Source organism: Notolepis coatsorum, assembly GCF_963971535.1.
Source record: "Notolepis coatsorum genome assembly, chromosome: 1".
Taxonomy (NCBI): domain Eukaryota; kingdom Metazoa; phylum Chordata; class Actinopteri; order Aulopiformes; family Paralepididae; genus Notolepis; species Notolepis coatsorum.
In genome coordinates, this window is record NC_140165.1 from 118,659,597 (window position 1) to 118,678,749 (window position 19,153).

General features: G+C 51.3%; 1 protein-coding gene across 1 annotated transcript in view; it reads right to left on the minus strand.

Moving 5' to 3' along the window:
- abca2 (ATP-binding cassette, sub-family A (ABC1), member 2) overlaps window positions 1-19,153 on the minus strand; it is a gene marked incomplete at both ends in the record, with an annotated part of 250,124 nt that overhangs the window by 44,077 nt on the left and 186,894 nt on the right. The window contains 1 exon segment of the mRNA XM_084338063.1: window positions 16,426-16,546. Within this exon segment, the coding sequence (XP_084194189.1) occupies window positions 16,426-16,546 (121 nt within the window).

Consider the following 19,153-nt stretch of genomic DNA (forward strand, 5'->3'; position numbering starts at 1 on the left):
CCTGCCCCCCCCCCTACACTGGTAGACTGTTCTTATTGTACCTGGCCCCCCCCCTACACTGGTAGACTGTTCAACTCTTAGTGTACCTGCCCCCCCCCCCTACACTGTAGACTGTTCAACTCTTATTGTACCTGCCCCCCCCTACACTGGTAGACTGTTCATTATTGTACCTGCCCCCCCCTACACTGGTAGACTGTTCAACTCTTATTGTACCTGCCCCCCCTACACTGGTAGACTGTCTTATTGTACCTGCCCCCCCCCTACACTGACTTATTGTACTGCCCCCCCCCTACACTGGTAGACTGTCTTATTGTACCTGCCCCCCCCCTACACTGGTAGACTGTTCAACTCTTATTGTACCTGCCCCCCCCCTACACTGGTAGACTGTTCAACTCTTATTGTACCTGCCCCCCCCTACACTGGTAGACCCCCCCCCCTACACTGGTAGACTGTTCAACTCTTATTGTACCTGCCCCCCCCCCTACACTGGTAGACTGTTCAACTCTATTGTACCTGCCCCCCCCTACACTGGTAGACTGTTCTTATTGTACCTGCCCCCCCCCCTACACTGGTAGACTGTTCAACTCTTATTGTACCTGCCCCCCCCTACACTGGTAGACTGTTCTTATTGTACCTGCCCCCCCCTACACTGGTAGACTGTTCAACTCTTATTGTACCTGCCCCCCCCCTACACTGGTAGACTGTTCAACTCTTATTGTACCTGCCCCCCCCCCTACACTGGTAGACTGTTCTTATTGTACCTGCCCCCCCCTACACTGGTAGACTGTTCAACTCTTATTGTACCTGCCCCCCCCCTACACTGGTAGACTGTTCAACTCTTATTGTACCTGCCCCCCCCCTACACTGGTAGACTGTTCAACTCTTATTGTACCTGCCCCCCCCCTACACTGGTAGACTGTTCTTATTGTACCTGCCCCCCCCCTACACTGGTAGACTGTTCAACTCTTATTGTACCTGCCCCCCCCCTGTAGACTGTTCAACTCTTATTGTACCTGCCCCCCCCCCTACACTGGTAGACTGTTCAACTCTTATTGTACCTGCCCCCCCCCTACACTGGTAGACTGTTCTTATTGTACCTGCCCCCCCCCTACACTGGTAGACTGTTCACCTCTTATTGTACCTGCCCCCCCCTACACTGGTAGACTGTTCTTATTGTACCTGCCCCCCCCCTACACTGGTAGACTGTTCAACAACCTTATTGTACCTGCCCCCCCCCCTACACTGGTAGACTGTCCAACTCTTATTGTACCTGCCCCCCCCCTACACTGGTAGACTGTTCAACTCTTATTGTACCTGCCCCCCCCCTACACTGGTAGACTGTTCAATCTTATTGTACCTGCCCCCCCCCTACACTGGTAGACTGTCATCTTATTGTACCTGCCCCCCCCCTACACTGGTAGACTGTTCAACTCTTATTGTACCTGCCCCCCCCCCTACACTGGTAGACTGTTCCTCTTATTGTACCTGCCCCCCCCCTACACTGGTAGACTGTTCTTATTGTACCTGCCCCCCCCCTACACTGGTAGACTGTTCTTATTGTACCTGCCCCCCCCTACACTGGTAGACTGTTCAACCTCTTATTGTACCTGCCCCCCCCCCCTACACTGGTAACTGTTCAACACTTATTGTACCTGCCCCCCCCCTACACTGGTAGACTGTTCTTATTGTACCTGCCCCCCCCCTACACTGGTAGACTGTTCTTATTGTACCTGCCCCCCCCCCTACACTGGTAGACTGTTATCTTATTGTACCTGCCCCCCCCTACACTGGTAGACTGTTCTTATTGTACCTGCCCCCCCCCCTACACTGGTAGACTGTTCTTATTGTACCTGCCCCCCCCCTACACTGGTAGACTGTCAACTCTTATTGTACCTGCCCCCCCCCTACACTGGTAGACTGTTCTTATTGTACCTGCCCCCCCCCTACACTGGTAGACTGTTCTTATTGTACCTGCCCCCCCCCCTACACTGGTAGACTGTTCTTATTGTACCTGCCCCCCCCCCTACACTGGTAGACTGTTCTTATTGTACCTGCCCCCCCCCTACACTGGTAGACTGTTCCACCTCTTATTGTACCTGCCCCCCCCCCTACACTGGTAGACTGTTCTTATTGTACCTGCCCCCCCCCCTACACTGGTAGACTGTTCTTATTGTACCTGCCCCCCCCCTACACTGGTAGACTGTTCTTATTGTACCTGCCCCCCCCCTACACTGGGAGACTGTTCTTATTGTACCTGCCCCCCCCCTACACTGGTAGACTGTTCTTATTGTACCTGCCCCCCCCTACACTGGTAGACTGTTCTTATTGTACCTGCCCCCCCCCCCTACACTGGTAGACTGTTCTTATTGTACCTGCCCCCCCCCTACACTGGTAGACTGTTCTTATTGTACCTGCCCCCCCCCTACACTGGTAGACTGTTCTTATTGTACCTGCCCCCCCCCCCTACACTGGAGACTGTTCTTATTGTACCTGCCCCCCCCCCTACACTGGTAGACTGTTCTTATTGTACCTGCCCCCCCCCTACACTGGTAGACTGTTCTTATTGTACCTGCCCCCCCCCCTACACTGGTAGACTGTTCTTATTGTACCTGCCCCCCCCCCTACACTGGTAGACTGTTCTTATTGTACCTGCCCCCCCCCCTACACTGGTAGACTGTTCTTATTGTACCTGCCCCCCCCCCCCCTACACTGGTAGACTGTTCTTATTGTACCTGCCCCCCCCCCCCCTACACTGGTAGACTGTTCTTATTGTACCTGCCCCCCCCCTACACTGGTAGACTGTTCTTATTGTACCTGCCCCCCCCCTACACTGGTAGACTGTTCTTATTGTACCTGCCCCCCCCCCTACACTGGTAGACTGTTCTTATTGTACCTGCCCCCCCCCCTACACTGGTAGACTGTTCTTATTGTACCTGCCCCCCCCCCTACACTGGTAGACTGTTCTTATTGTACCTGCCCCCCCCCCCTACACTGGTAGACTGTTCTTATTGTACCTGCCCCCCCCTACACTGGTAGACTGTTCTTATTGTACCTGCCCCCCCCCCTACACTGGTAGACTGTTCTTATTGTACCTGCCCCCCCCCTACACTGGTAGACTGTTCTTATTGTACCTGCCCCCCCCCCTACACTGGTAGACTGTTCTTATTGTACCTGCCCCCCCCCTACACTGGTAGACTGTTCTTATTGTACCTGCCCCCCCCCTACACTGGTAGACTGTTCTTATTGTACCTGCCCCCCCCCCTACACTGGTAGACTGTTCTTATTGTACCTGCCCCCCCCCTACACTGGTAGACTGTTCTTATTGTACCTGCCCCCCCCCCTACACTGGTAGACTGTTCTTATTGTACCTGCCCCCCCCCCCTACACTGGTAGACTGTTCTTATTGTACCTGCCCCCCCCCCCCTACACTGGTAGACTGTTCTTATTGTACCTGCCCCCCCCCCCCTACACTGGTAGACTGTTCTTATTGTACCTGCCCCCCCCCTACACTGGTAGACTGTTCTTATTGTACCTGCCCCCCCCCTACACTGGTAGACTGTTCTTATTGTACCTGCCCCCCCCCCCTACACTGGTAGACTGTTCTTATTGTACCTGCCCCCCCCCTACACTGGTAGACTGTTCTTATTGTACCTGCCCCCCCCCCTACACTGGTAGACTGTTCTTATTGTACCTGCCCCCCCCCCTACACTGGTAGACTGTTCTTATTGTACCTGCCCCCCCCCTACACTGGTAGACTGTTCTTATTGTACCTGCCCCCCCCCCCTACACTGGTAGACTGTTCTTATTGTACCTGCCCCCCCCCCTACACTGGTAGACTGTTCTTATTGTACCTGCCCCCCCCCCTACACTGGGAGACTGTTCTTATTGTACCTGCCCCCCCCCTACACTGGTAGACTGTTCTTATTGTACCTGCCCCCCCCCCCCCTACACTGGTAGACTGTTCTTATTGTACCTGCCCCCCCCCCTACACTGGTAGACTGTTCTTATTGTACCTGCCCCCCCCCCCTACACTGGGAGACTGTTCTTATTGTACCTGCCCCCCCCCTACACTGGTAGACTGTTCTTATTGTACCTGCCCCCCCCCTACACTGGTAGACTGTTCTTATTGTACCTGCCCCCCCCTACACTGGTAGACTGTTCTTATTGTACCTGCCCCCCCCTACACTGGTAGACTGTTCTTATTGTACCTGCCCCCCCCCCCCTACACTGGTAGACTGTTCTTATTGTACCTGCCCCCCCCCCCTACACTGGTAGACTGTTCTTATTGTACCTGCCCCCCCCCTACACTGGTAGACTGTTCTTATTGTACCTGCCCCCCCCCCTACACTGGTAGACTGTTCTTATTGTACCTGCCCCCCCCCCTACACTGGTAGACTGTTCTTATTGTACCTGCCCCCCCCCTACACTGGGAGACTGTTCTTATTGTACCTGCCCCCCCCCCTACACTGGTAGACTGTTCTTATTGTACCTGCCCCCCCCCTACACTGGTAGACTGTTCTTATTGTACCTGCCCCCCCCCCCCCTACACTGGTAGACTGTTCTTATTGTACCTGCCCCCCCCTACACTGGTAGACTGTTCTTATTGTACCTGCCCCCCCCCTACACTGGTAGACTGTTCTTATTGTACCTGCCCCCCCCCCTACACTGGTAGACTGTTCTTATTGTACCTGCCCCCCCCTACACTGGTAGACTGTTCTTATTGTACCTGCCCCCCCCCCCCTACACTGGTAGACTGTTCTTATTGTACCTGCCCCCCCCCTACACTGGTAGACTGTTCTTATTGTACCTGCCCCCCCCCCTACACTGGTAGACTGTTCTTATTGTACCTGCCCCCCCCCCTACACTGGTAGACTGTTCTTATTGTACCTGCCCCCCCCCTACACTGGTAGACTGTTCTTATTGTACCTGCCCCCCCCCCTACACTGGTAGACTGTTCTTATTGTACCTGCCCCCCCCCCTACACTGGTAGACTGTTCTTATTGTACCTGCCCCCCCCCCCTACACTGGTAGACTGTTCTTATTGTACCTGCCCCCCCCCCCCTACACTGGTAGACTGTTCTTATTGTACCTGCCCCCCCCCTACACTGGTAGACTGTTCTTATTGTACCTGCCCCCCCCCCTACACTGGTAGACTGTTCTTATTGTACCTGCCCCCCCCCCTACACTGGTAGACTGTTCTTATTGTACCTGCCCCCCCCCCCTACACTGGTAGACTGTTCTTATTGTACCTGCCCCCCCCCCTACACTGGTAGACTGTTCTTATTGTACCTGCCCCCCCCCTACACTGGTAGACTGTTCTTATTGTACCTGCCCCCCCCCCCTACACTGGTAGACTGTTCTTATTGTACCTGCCCCCCCCCTACACTGGTAGACTGTTCTTATTGTACCTGCCCCCCCCCCTACACTGGTAGACTGTTCTTATTGTACCTGCCCCCCCCCCCTACACTGGTAGACTGTTCTTATTGTACCTGCCCCCCCCCCCTACACTGGTAGACTGTTCTTATTGTACCTGCCCCCCCCCCCTACACTGGTAGACTGTTCTTATTGTACCTGCCCCCCCCCTACACTGGTAGACTGTTCTTATTGTACCTGCCCCCCCCCCCTACACTGGTAGACTGTTCTTATTGTACCTGCCCCCCCCCCTACACTGGTAGACTGTTCTTATTGTACCTGCCCCCCCCCCCTACACTGGTAGACTGTTCTTATTGTACCTGCCCCCCCCCCCCCTACACTGGTAGACTGTTCTTATTGTACCTGCCCCCCCCTACACTGGTAGACTGTTCTTATTGTACCTGCCCCCCCCCTACACTGGTAGACTGTTCTTATTGTACCTGCCCCCCCCCCTACACTGGTAGACTGTTCTTATTGTACCTGCCCCCCCCCCTACACTGGTAGACTGTTCTTATTGTACCTGCCCCCCCCCCTACACTGGTAGACTGTTCTTATTGTACCTGCCCCCCCCCCTACACTGGTAGACTGTTCTTATTGTACCTGCCCCCCCCTACACTGGTAGACTGTTCTTATTGTACCTGCCCCCCCCCCTACACTGGTAGACTGTTCTTATTGTACCTGCCCCCCCCCTACACTGGTAGACTGTTCTTATTGTACCTGCCCCCCCCTACACTGGTAGACTGTTCTTATTGTACCTGCCCCCCCCCCTACACTGGTAGACTGTTCTTATTGTACCTGCCCCCCCCCCTACACTGGTAGACTGTTCTTATTGTACCTGCCCCCCCCCTACACTGGTAGACTGTTCTTATTGTACCTGCCCCCCCCTACACTGGTAGACTGTTCTTATTGTACCTGCCCCCCCCCCCTACACTGGGAGACTGTTCTTATTGTACCTGCCCCCCCCCCTACACTGGTAGACTGTTCTTATTGTACCTGCCCCCCCCCCCCTACACTGGTAGACTGTTCTTATTGTACCTGCCCCCCCCCCCTACACTGGTAGACTGTTCTTATTGTACCTGCCCCCCCCCTACACTGGTAGACTGTTCTTATTGTACCTGCCCCCCCCCTACACTGGTAGACTGTTCTTATTGTACCTGCCCCCCCCTACACTGGAGACTGTTCTTATTGTACCTGCCCCCCCCTACACTGGTAGACTGTTCAACTCTTATTGTACCTGCCCCCCCCCTACACTGGTAGACTGTTCTTATTGTACCTGCCCCCCCCCCCCTACACTGGGAGACTGTTCTTATTGTACCTGCCCCCCCCCTACACTGGGAGACTGTTCTTATTGTACCTGCCCCCCCCCCCCCCCCCTACACTGGTAGACTGTTCTTATTGTACCTGCCCCCCCCCTACACTGGTAGACTGTTCTTATTGTACCTGCCCCCCCCCCTACACTGGAGACTGTTCTTATTGTACCTGCAGCCCCCCCTACACTGGTAGACTGTTCTTATTGTACCTGCCCCCCCCCCCCCTACACTGGTAGACTGTTCTTATTGTACCTGCCCCCCCCCTACACTGGTAGACTGTTCTTATTGTACCTGCCCCCCCCCCCTACACTGGGAGACTGTTCTTATTGTACCTGCCCCCCCCCTACACTGGTAGACTGTTCTTATTGTACCTGCCCCCCCCTACACTGGTAGACTGTTCTTATTGTACCTGCCCCCCCCTACACTGGTAGACTGTTCTTATTGTACCTGCCCCCCCTACACTGGTAGACTGTTCTTATTGTACCTGCCCCCCCCCCTACACTGGTAGACTGTTCTTATTGTACCTGCCCCCCCCCCTACACTGGTAGACTGTTCTTATTGTACCTGCCCCCCCCCTACACTGGTAGACTGTTCTTATTGTACCTGCCCCCCCCCTACACTGGTAGACTGTTCTTATTGTACCTGCCCCCCCCCCTACACTGGTAGACTGTTCAACTCTTATTGTACCTGCCCCCCCCCTACACTGGTAGACTGTTCTTATTGTACCTGCCCCCCCCCCCTACACTGGTAGACTGTTCTTATTGTACCTGCCCCCCCCCTACACTGGTAGACTGTTCTTATTGTACCTGCCTCCCCCCTACACTGGTAGACTGTTCTTATTGTACCTGCCCCCCCCTACACTGGAGACTGTTCTTATTGTACCTGCCCCCCCCTACACTGGTAGACTGTTCAACTCTTATTGTACCTGCCCCCCCCCTACACTGGTAGACTGTTCTTATTGTACCTGCCCCCCCCCCCTACACTGGGAGACTGTTCTTATTGTACCTGCCCCCCCCCTACACTGGAGACTGTTCTTATTGTACCTGCCCCCCCCCCCCTACACTGGTAGACTGTTCTTATTGTACCTGCCCCCCCCCCTACACTGGTAGACTGTTCTTATTGTACCTGCCCCCCCCCCTACACTGGGAGACTGTTCTTATTGTACCTGCAGCCCCCCCTACACTGGTAGACTGTTCTTATTGTACCTGCCCCCCCCCCCCTACACTGGTAGACTGTTCTTATTGTACCTGCCCCCCCCCCTACACTGGTAGACTGTTCTTATTGTACCTGCCCCCCCCCCCCTACACTGGGAGACTGTTCTTATTGTACCTGCCCCCCCCCTACACTGGTAGACTGTTCTTATTGTACCTGCCCCCCCCCTACACTGGTAGACTGTTCTTATTGTACCTGCCCCCCCCTACACTGGTAGACTGTTCTTATTGTACCTGCCCCCCCCTACACTGGTAGACTGTTCTTATTGTACCTGCCCCCCCCCCCCTACACTGGTAGACTGTTCTTATTGTACCTGCCCCCCCCCCCTACACTGGTAGACTGTTCTTATTGTACCTGCCCCCCCCCTACACTGGTAGACTGTTCTTATTGTACCTGCCCCCCCCCTACACTGGTAGACTGTTCTTATTGTACCTGCCCCCCCCCCTACACTGGTAGACTGTTCTTATTGTACCTGCCCCCCCCCTACACTGGGAGACTGTTCTTATTGTACCTGCCCCCCCCCCCTACACTGGTAGACTGTTCTTATTGTACCTGCCCCCCCCCTACACTGGTAGACTGTTCTTATTGTACCTGCCCCCCCCCCCCTACACTGGTAGACTGTTCTTATTGTACCTGCCCCCCCTACACTGGTAGACTGTTCTTATTGTACCTGCCCCCCCCCCCTACACTGGTAGACTGTTCTTATTGTACCTGCCCCCCCCCCTACACTGGTAGACTGTTCTTATTGTACCTGCCCCCCCCTACACTGGTAGACTGTTCTTATTGTACCTGCCCCCCCCCCCCTACACTGGTAGACTGTTCTTATTGTACCTGCCCCCCCCCTACACTGGTAGACTGTTCTTATTGTATCTGCCCCCCCCCCCTACACTGGTAGACTGTTCTTATTGTACCTGCCCCCCCCCCCCCCCTACACTGGTAGACTGTTCTTATTGTACCTGCCCCCCCCCCTACACTGGTAGACTGTTCTTATTGTACCTGCCCCCCCCCTACACTGGTAGACTGTTCTTATTGTACCTGCCCCCCCCCCCCTACACTGGTAGACTGTTCTTATTGTACCTGCCCCCCCCCCCCTACACTGGTAGACTGTTCTTATTGTACCTGCCCCCCCCCCCCTACACTGGTAGACTGTTCTTATTGTACCTGCCCCCCCCCCTACACTGGTAGACTGTTCTTATTGTACCTGCCCCCCCCCCTACACTGGTAGACTGTTCTTATTGTACCTGCCCCCCCCTACACTGGTAGACTGTTCTTATTGTACCTGACCCCCCCCCCCTACACTGGGTAGACTGTTCTTATTGTACCTGCCCCCCCCCTACACTGGTAGACTGTTCTTATTGTACCTGCCCCCCCCTACACTGGTAGACTGTTCTTATTGTACCTGCCCCCCCCCCCCTACACTGGTAGACTGTTCTTATTGTACCTGCCCCCCCCTACACTGGTAGATGTTCTTATTGTACCTGCAGCCCCCCCCTACACTGGTAGACTGTTCTTATTGTACCTGCCCCCCCCCCCTACACTGGGACTGTTCTTATTGTACCTGCCCCCCCCCCCTACACTGGTAGACTGTTCTTATTGTACCTGCCCCCCCCCCCCTACACTGGTAGACTGTTCTTATTGTACCTGCCCCCCCCCTACACTGGTAGACTGTTCTTATTGTACCTGCCCCCCCCCCTACACTGGTAGACTGTTCTTATTGTACCTGCCCCCCCCCCTACACTGGTAGACTGTTCTTATTGTACCTGCCCCCCCCCCCCTACACTGGTAGACTGTTCTTATTGTACCTGCCCCCCCCCCCCCCTACACTGGTAGACTGTTCTTATTGTACCTGCCCCCCCCTACACTGGTAGACTGTTCTTATTGTACCTGCCCCCCCCTACACTGGTAGACTGTTCTTATTGTACCTGCCCCCCCCCCTACACTGGTAGACTGTTCTTATTGTACCTGCCCCCCCCCCTACACTGGTAGACTGTTCTTATTGTACCTGCCACCCCCCCTACACTGGTAGACTGTTCTTATTGTACCTGCCCCCCCCCCTACACTGGTAGACTGTTCTTATTGTACCTGCCCCCCCCTACACTGGTAGACTGTTCTTATTGTACCTGCCCCCCCCCCTACACTGGGAGACTGTTCTTATTGTACCTGCCCCCCCCCTACACTGGTAGACTGTTCTTATTGTACCTGCCCCCCCCTACACTGGAGACTGTTCTTATTGTACCTGCCCCCCCCCCTACACTGGTAGACTGTTCTTATTGTACCTGCCCCCCCCCCTACACTGGTAGACTGTTCTTATTGTACCTGCCCCCCCCCTACACTGGTAGACTGTTCTTATTGTACCTGCCCCCCCCTACACTGGTAGACTGTTCTTATTGTACCTGCCCCCCCCCCCTACACTGGGAGACTGTTCTTATTGTACCTGCCCCCCCCCCCTACACTGGTAGACTGTTCTTATTGTACCTGCCCCCCCCCCCCCTACACTGGTAGACTGTTCTTATTGTACCTGCCCCCCCCCCCCTACACTGGTAGACTGTTCTTATTGTACCTGCCCCCCCCCTACACTGGTAGACTGTTCTTATTGTACCTGCCTCCCCCCTACACTGGTAGACTGTTCTTATTGTACCTGCCCCCCCCTACACTGGAGACTGTTCTTATTGTACCTGCCCCCCCCTACACTGGTAGACTGTTCAACTCTTATTGTACCTGCCCCCCCCCTACACTGGTAGACTGTTCTTATTGTACCTGCCCCCCCCCCCTACACTGGGAGACTGTTCTTATTGTACCTGCCCCCCCCCTACACTGGGAGACTGTTCTTATTGTACCTGCCCCCCCCCCCCCCCCTACACTGGTAGACTGTTCTTATTGTACCTGCCCCCCCCCCCTACACTGGTAGACTGTTCTTATTGTACCTGCCCCCCCCCCCTACACTGGGAGACTGTTCTTATTGTACCTGCAGCCCCCCCTACACTGGTAGACTGTTCTTATTGTACCTGCCCCCCCCCCCTACACTGGTAGACTGTTCTTATTGTACCTGCCCCCCCCCCTACACTGGTAGACTGTTCTTATTGTACCTGCCCCCCCCCCCCTACACTGGGAGACTGTTCTTATTGTACCTGCCCCCCCCCTACACTGGTAGACTGTTCTTATTGTACCTGCCCCCCCCCTACACTGGTAGACTGTTCTTATTGTACCTGCCCCCCCCTACACTGGTAGACTGTTCTTATTGTACCTGCCCCCCCTACACTGGTAGACTGTTCTTATTGTACCTGCCCCCCCCCCTACACTGGTAGACTGTTCTTATTGTACCTGCCCCCCCCCCCTACACTGGTAGACTGTTCTTATTGTACCTGCCCCCCCCCTACACTGGTAGACTGTTCTTATTGTACCTGCCCCCCCCTACACTGGTAGACTGTTCTTATTGTACCTGCCCCCCCCCCTACACTGGTAGACTGTTCTTATTGTACCTGCCCCCCCCCTACACTGGTAGACTGTTCTTATTGTACCTGCCCCCCCCCCCTACACTGGTAGACTGTTCATAGCGCAATGTTTACCAAACCAAACAAAATGTACATACTTATTTTGCAGAAATGAAAACATCAACACAATAAAATGTACATAAATAAATAAATAAATAAAATCAGTTAAATTGCATATTTACTGAGGTTCATCCATTTATACACACACAAATTATTTTTATTGTATTATACTATAACTAAATCATACTGTGCTATACTGTCTATTTATCTTTTCTTGGTAATAATCTTCCAAAAGGAATATCAGTGGACAGGGCTGACGGACAGGAAGGTCATTGGAGGAACTGTTGAAACCAACCGACGCGTCTCCGTCTTGTTAAGGCCTCTGCATGCTACAGCAAATTCAAAGCAACTTTGACACAACATCGACAAAGCAACGGTGTTGCAGACACTCTACCTTTATGCTTCTGCAAAATCAACGCGCAGCCTATGTAACATTGTACCCCGTATGTAGCTAGGTTCCCTAGATAGATGACGCTTCCCTTCTCAACCAACCCATTGATAAAATCAGAAAAATAAGCATAATTTTTACTTCCGGGCGGGGGGTTTCAAAATAAAAGAGCGAGTCTAAAAGCACCGTAAATACGTTTATTTTTTACAATATCTAACGTTACACGAACCTAAACTAATCTAAAGTTAGTTTAGGTTCGTGTTAACGTTAGATAATGTACAAAATAAACGTATTTACGGTGCTTTTAGACTCGCTCTTTTATTTTGAAATTCCCCGACCGGAAGTATTATAGTGTCTGTTGCTAGCAGCTTAACTTTTGTCAGCAGGTTCTTTGCTTTTTAACGTAACCTCATTAGTTTCCAATGGAGAGGAGAGAAAGACCGGCTCACATGCAGCTCAAACTACCTATTATTGGAATAAATTAATTGATTGATGTTTAACTTGTCCCTGTGTGTGTCCAGTCATTTCGACTAGCAAACGTTGTATTTAACGTTAAAGTTACCTCAGGATACCATTGTATTTAGGGTTAGCTATGTAGCTAATGTGGATAGCATTTTGTATAGCACCAATGCTAGCTGGCTGGCTACAGCTTTATTTACTAAATTATGGAGGCTTTTTTATCGTCAAGGTAAGAGAGGATTTGTCATGATCAACTGAAGGCGTATGCTATGGAACAATATGTGCTTGGGTTTTCAGAAAAAGGCCAGCTATGTGACGCTAATTATTTAGCATCAACGCTGGCTGGCTACAACAATGGCGGATGGTATTCTCTGCAAGCCCTATATTATTCTATGACAGCCCCGCCCCCATTCGCTAACCAACCAATCACTGCTACGCAATATCAACGCAACGGTTGTTTAGGTTAGATTTTGGAGACATGTACGCAGATTCCTCGCAACACAGTCTACAAGACCCTAAACAACAACCGCGCTGAAATCGCGCTGATGTTGTGTTGAAGTTGCTTTGAAGTTGCTGTAGCATGTAGAGGCCTTTAGTCCTTTACCATAACCCTGCAAGATTACGTTAGATCCTGATTTAAAAACAAACTAACAGACAGTAATACCTTCCGTCTTCATTTTCTGATTGGTCAATATAGCCGGGCCCTTAACCCTTTCACTGCCACACTACAGACGGTTAACCTTTCACTACCACACTACAGAAGGTTAACCTTTCAATACCTCACTACAGAAGGTTAACCCTTTCACTACCACACTACAGAAGGTTAACCTTTCAATACCTCACTACAGAAGGTTAACCCTTTCACTACCACACTACAGAAGGTTAACCTTTCACTACCACACTACAGACGGTTAACCTTTCACTACCACACTACAGAAGGTTAACCTTTCACTACCACACTACAGAAGGTTAACCTTTCAATACCTCACTACAGAAGGTTAACCCTTTCACTACCACACTACAGACGGTTAACCCTTTCAATACCTCACTACAGAAGGTTAACCTTTCACTACCACACTACAGACAGTTAACCTTTCACTACCACACTACAGACGGTTAACCTTTCACTAACACACTACAGAAGGTTAACCTTTCACTACCACACTACAGACGGTTAACCTTTCACTACCACACTACAGACGGTTAACCTTTCACTACCACACTACAGAAGGTTAACCTTTCACTACCACACTACAGAAGGTTAACCCTTTCACTACCACACTACAGAAGGTTAACCTTTCACTAACACACTACAGAAGGTTAACCTTTCACTACCACACTACAGAAGGTTAACCTTTCACTACCACACTACAGAAGGTTAACCCTTTCACTACCACACTACAGAAGGTTAACCTTTCACTACCACACTACAGACGGTTAACCCTTTCACTACCACACTACAGAAGGTTAACCTTTCACTGCCACACTACAGACGGTTAACCCTTTCACTACCACACTACAGACGGTTAACCTTTCACTACCACACTACAGAAGGTTAACCCTTTCACTACCACACTACAGACGGTTAACCTTTCACTACCACACTACAGAAGGTTAACCTTTCACTACCACACTACAGAAGGTTAACCTTTCACTACCACACTACAGACGGTTAACCTTTCACTACCACACTACAGAAGGTTAACCCTTTCACTACCACACTACAGAAGGTTAACCTTTCACTACCACACTACAGAGGGTTAACTTTTCACTGCCACACTACAGACGGTTAACCTTTCACTACCACACTACAGAAGGTTAACCATTTCACTACCACACTACAGAAGGTTAACCATTTCACTACCACACTACAGAAGGTTAACCTTTCACTACCACACTACAGACAGTTAACCTTTCACTACCACACTACAGACGGTTAACCTTTCACTAACACACTACAGAAGGTTAACCTTTCACTACCACACTACAGACGGTTAACCTTTCACTACCACACTACAGACGGTTAACCTTTCACTACCACACTACAGAAGGTTAACCTTTCACTACCACACTACAGAAGGTTAACCCTTTCACTACCACACTACAGAAGGTTAACCTTTCACTAACACACTACAGAAGGTTAACCTTTCACTACCACACTACAGAAGGTTAACCTTTCACTACCACACTACAGAAGGTTAACCCTTTCACTACCACACTACAGAAGGTTAACCTTTCACTACCACACTACAGACAGTTAACCTTTCACTACCACACTACAGACGGTTAACCTTTCACTAACACACTACAGAAGGTTAACCTTTCACTACCACACTACAGACGGTTAACCTTTCACTACCACACTACAGACGGTTAACCTTTCACTACCACACTACAGAAGGTTAACCTTTCACTACCACACTACAGAAGGTTAACCCTTTCACTACCACACTACAGAAGGTTAACCCTTCACTAACACACTACAGAAGGTTAACCTTTCACTACCACACTACAGAAGGTTAACCTTTCACTACCACACTACAGAAGGTTAACCCTTTCACTACCACACTACAGAAGGTTAACCTTTCACTACCACACTACAGACGGTTAACCCTTTCACTACCACACTACAGAAGGTTAACCTTTCACTGCCACACTACAGACGGTTAACCCTTTCACTACCACACTACAGACGGTTAACCTTTCACTACCACACTACAGAAGGTTAACCCTTTCACTACCACACTACAGACGGTTAACCTTTCACTACCACACTACAGAAGGTTAACCTTTCACTACCACACTACAGAAGGTTAACCTTTCACTACCACACTACAGACGGTTAACCTTTCACTACCACACTACAGAAGGTTAACCCTTTCACTACCACACTACAGAAGGTTAACCTTTCACTACCACACTACAGAGGGTTAACCTTTCACTGCCACACTACAGACGGTTAACCTTTCACTACCACACTACAGAAGGTTAACCATTTCACTACCACACTACAGAAGGTTAACCATTTCACTACCACACTACAGAAGGTTAACCTTTCACTACCACACTACAGAAGGTTAACCTTTCACTACCACACTACAGAAGGTTAACCTTTCACTACCACACTACAGAAGGTTAACCATTTCACTACCACACTACAGACGGTTAACCTTTCACTACCACACTACAGAAGGTTAACCCTTTCACTACCACACTACAGAAGGTTAACCCTTTCACTACCACACTAAATTCACATATTCTTTTCCTGAATTCATTGACTGTGAATCGAGTTCCACTACGAGGACCGTGTGACATCATTCTTTCATGTGGGACCGTTTTCATTCCCAAGCGATTCATATAGAAAGAAAAGAATGTCCCCGATATCCACCGGTCAACGTAGAAAAAATAGAACCGATTATTATCGTCTTAACCCTCCAGTCACCCTTGTCGCAATTCTCGGCAAATAGCCTTTTTTCCACGTGTGCGTGTGTGGATAGCGTGTGCGTGTGCGTGTGTGTGTGTGTGTGTGTGTGTGTGTGGATAGCGTTGGCTATATTTTATGTCTATGCCAGGAAAGTAGCTCAGTCTCACATCTTTGACTCACATTCCAATAATCCATGTTTGTTCTTTTTCAAAAATCACTATTAAGCGCACTGCATAAATGTGTCACACCTTCCACCCTAAGTCGCAGAAATGAACAGGTGAGGGTAACCCTAGGGTAACTCTAACCCCCTAACCCCCTATTACCTTAACCCTATCCCTAACCAAAAAAATTGTTAAAATCCTGAAAATGAATAAATATTCTATGTGTATGGTGAGGACTGAAGTTAATAATAATATTCATGAAAAGAAATCGGAACAATACATGAAAAAGATTAGTTTTTGACTGAGATCGCAGTTTTCAGCAAAGGGCTAAAGGTGTGACTTTTTTTAAAGGTTGACTGGAGGTTAAAACATGAGGGTTATGGTTAGGGGGTAACCTTGGTGAGGGTTAGGGTTATGGTTTATGGTTAGGGTTAGGGTTGGGGTTAGGGGGTAACCTTGGTGAGGGTTAGGGTTATGGTTAGGGTTATGGTTGGGGTTAGGGGGTAACCTTGGTGAGGTTGTCGATCTTCAGCATGTCTTGGTCTGCGTCTCCCCTCAGCACCCTCCTCCTCTCACAGGCCACGTCCACGTCATCATCCTCGATGGGCTGGCTGCTCACGGGCACTCTCCTGTACCACACAGAGGAGGTGGGCACACAGCGTGTCAAGACACATGCACTCTCCTGTACCACACACACACACAGAGGAGGTGGGCACACAGCGTGTCAAGAAACATGCACTCTCCTGTACCACACACACACAGAGGAGGTGGGCACACAGCGTGTCAAGAAACATGCACTCTCCTGTACCACACACACACACACAGAGGAGGTGGGCACACAGCGTGTCAAGAAACATGCACTCTCCTGTACCACACACACACAGAGGAGGTGGGCACACAGCGTGTCAAGAAACATGCACTCTCCTGTACCACACACACACAGAGGAGGTGGGCACACAGCGTGTCAAGACACATGCACTCTCCTGTACCACACACACACACACAGAGGAGGTGGGCACACAGCGTGTCAAGACACATGCACTCTCCTGTACCACACACACACACAGAGGAGGTGGGCACACAGCGTGTCAAGAAACATGCACTCTCCTGTACCACACACACACAGAGGAGGTGGGCACACAGCGTGTCAAGACACATGCACTCTCCTGTACCACACACACACACAGAGGAGGTGGGCACACAGCGTGTCAAGAAACATGCACTCTCCTGTACCACACACACACACAGAGGAGGTGGGCACACAGCGTGTCAAGACACATGCACTCTCCTGTACCACACACACACACAGAGGAGGTGGGCACACAGCGTGTCAAGACACATGCACTCTCCTGTACCACACACACACAGAGGAGGTGGGCACACAGCGTGTCAAGACACATGCACTCTCCTGTACCACACACACACACACAGAGGAGGTGGGCATACAGCGTGTCAAGACACATGCACTCTGCTGTACCACACACACACACAGAGGAGGTGGGCACACAGCGTGTCAAGAAACATGCACTCTCCTGTACCACACACACAGAGGAGGTGGGCACACAGCGTGTCAAGACACATGCACTCTCCTGTACCACACACACACAGAGGAGGTGGGCACACAGCGTGTCAACATGCACTCTCCTGTACCACACACACACGGAGGAGGTGGGCACACAGCGTGTCAAGAAACATGCACTCTCCTGTACCACACACACACACACAGAGGAGGTGGGCACACAGCGTGTCAAGACACATGCACTCTCCTGTACCACACACACACACAGAGGAGGTGGGCACACAGCGTGTCAAGAAACATGCACTCTCCTGTACCACACACACACAGAGGAGGTGGGCACACAGCGTGTCAAGACACATGCACTCTCCTGTACCACACACACACAGAGGAGGTGGGCACACAGCGTGTCAAGAAACATGCACTCTCCTGTACCACACACACACACAGAGGAGGTGGGCACACAGCGTGTCAAGACACATGCACTCTCCTGTACCACACACACACACAGAGGAGGTGGGCACACAGCGTGTCAAGAAACATGCACTCTCCTGTACCACACACACACAGAGGAGGTGGGCACACAGCGTGTCAAGACACATGCACTCTCCTGTACCACACACACACAGAGGAGGTGGGCACACAGCGTGTCAAGAAACATGCACTCTCCTGTACCACACACACACACACAGAGGAGGTGGGCACACAGCGTGTCAAGACACATGCACTCTCCTGTACCACACACACACACACACACAGAGGAGGTGGGCACACAGCGTGTCAAGACACATGCACTCTCCTGTACCACACACACACAGAGGAGGTGGGCACACAGCGTGTCAAGAAACATGCACTCTCCTGTACCACACACACACACAGAGGAGGTGGGCACACAGCGTGTCAAGACACATGCACTCTCCTGTACCACACACACACACAGAGGAGGTGGGCACACAGCGTGTCAAGACACATGCACTCTCCTGTACCACACACACACACAGAGGAGGTGGGCACACAGCGTGTCAAGAAACATGCACTCTCCTGTACCACACACACACAGAGGAGGTGGGCACACAGCGTGTCAAGACACATGCACTCTCCTGTACCACACACACACAGAGGAGGTGGGCACACAGCGTGTCAAGAAACATGCACTCTCCTGTACCACACACACACAGAGGAGGTGGGCACACAGCGTGTCAAGACACATGCACTCTCCTGTACCACACACACACACAGAGGAGGTGGGCACACAGCGTGTCAAGAAACATGCACTCTCCTGTACCACACACACACAGAGGAGGTGGGCACACAGCGTGTCAAGACACATGCACTCTCCTGTACCACACACACACAGAGGAGGTGGGCACACAGCGTGTCAAGAAACATGCACTCTCCTGTACCACACACACACACAGAGGAGGTGGGCACACAGCGTGTCAAGACACATGCACTCTCCTGTACCACACACACACACAGAGGAGGTGGGCACACAGCGTGTCAAGAAACATGCACTCTCCTGTACCACACACACACACACAGAGGAGGTGGGCACACAGCGTGTCAAGACACATGCACTCTCCTGTACCACACACACACACAGAGGAGGTGGGCACACAGCGTGTCAAGAAACATGCACTCTCCTGTACCACACACACACACAGAGGAGGTGGGCACACAGCGTGTCAAGACACATGCACACTCAGACACACACAATGCT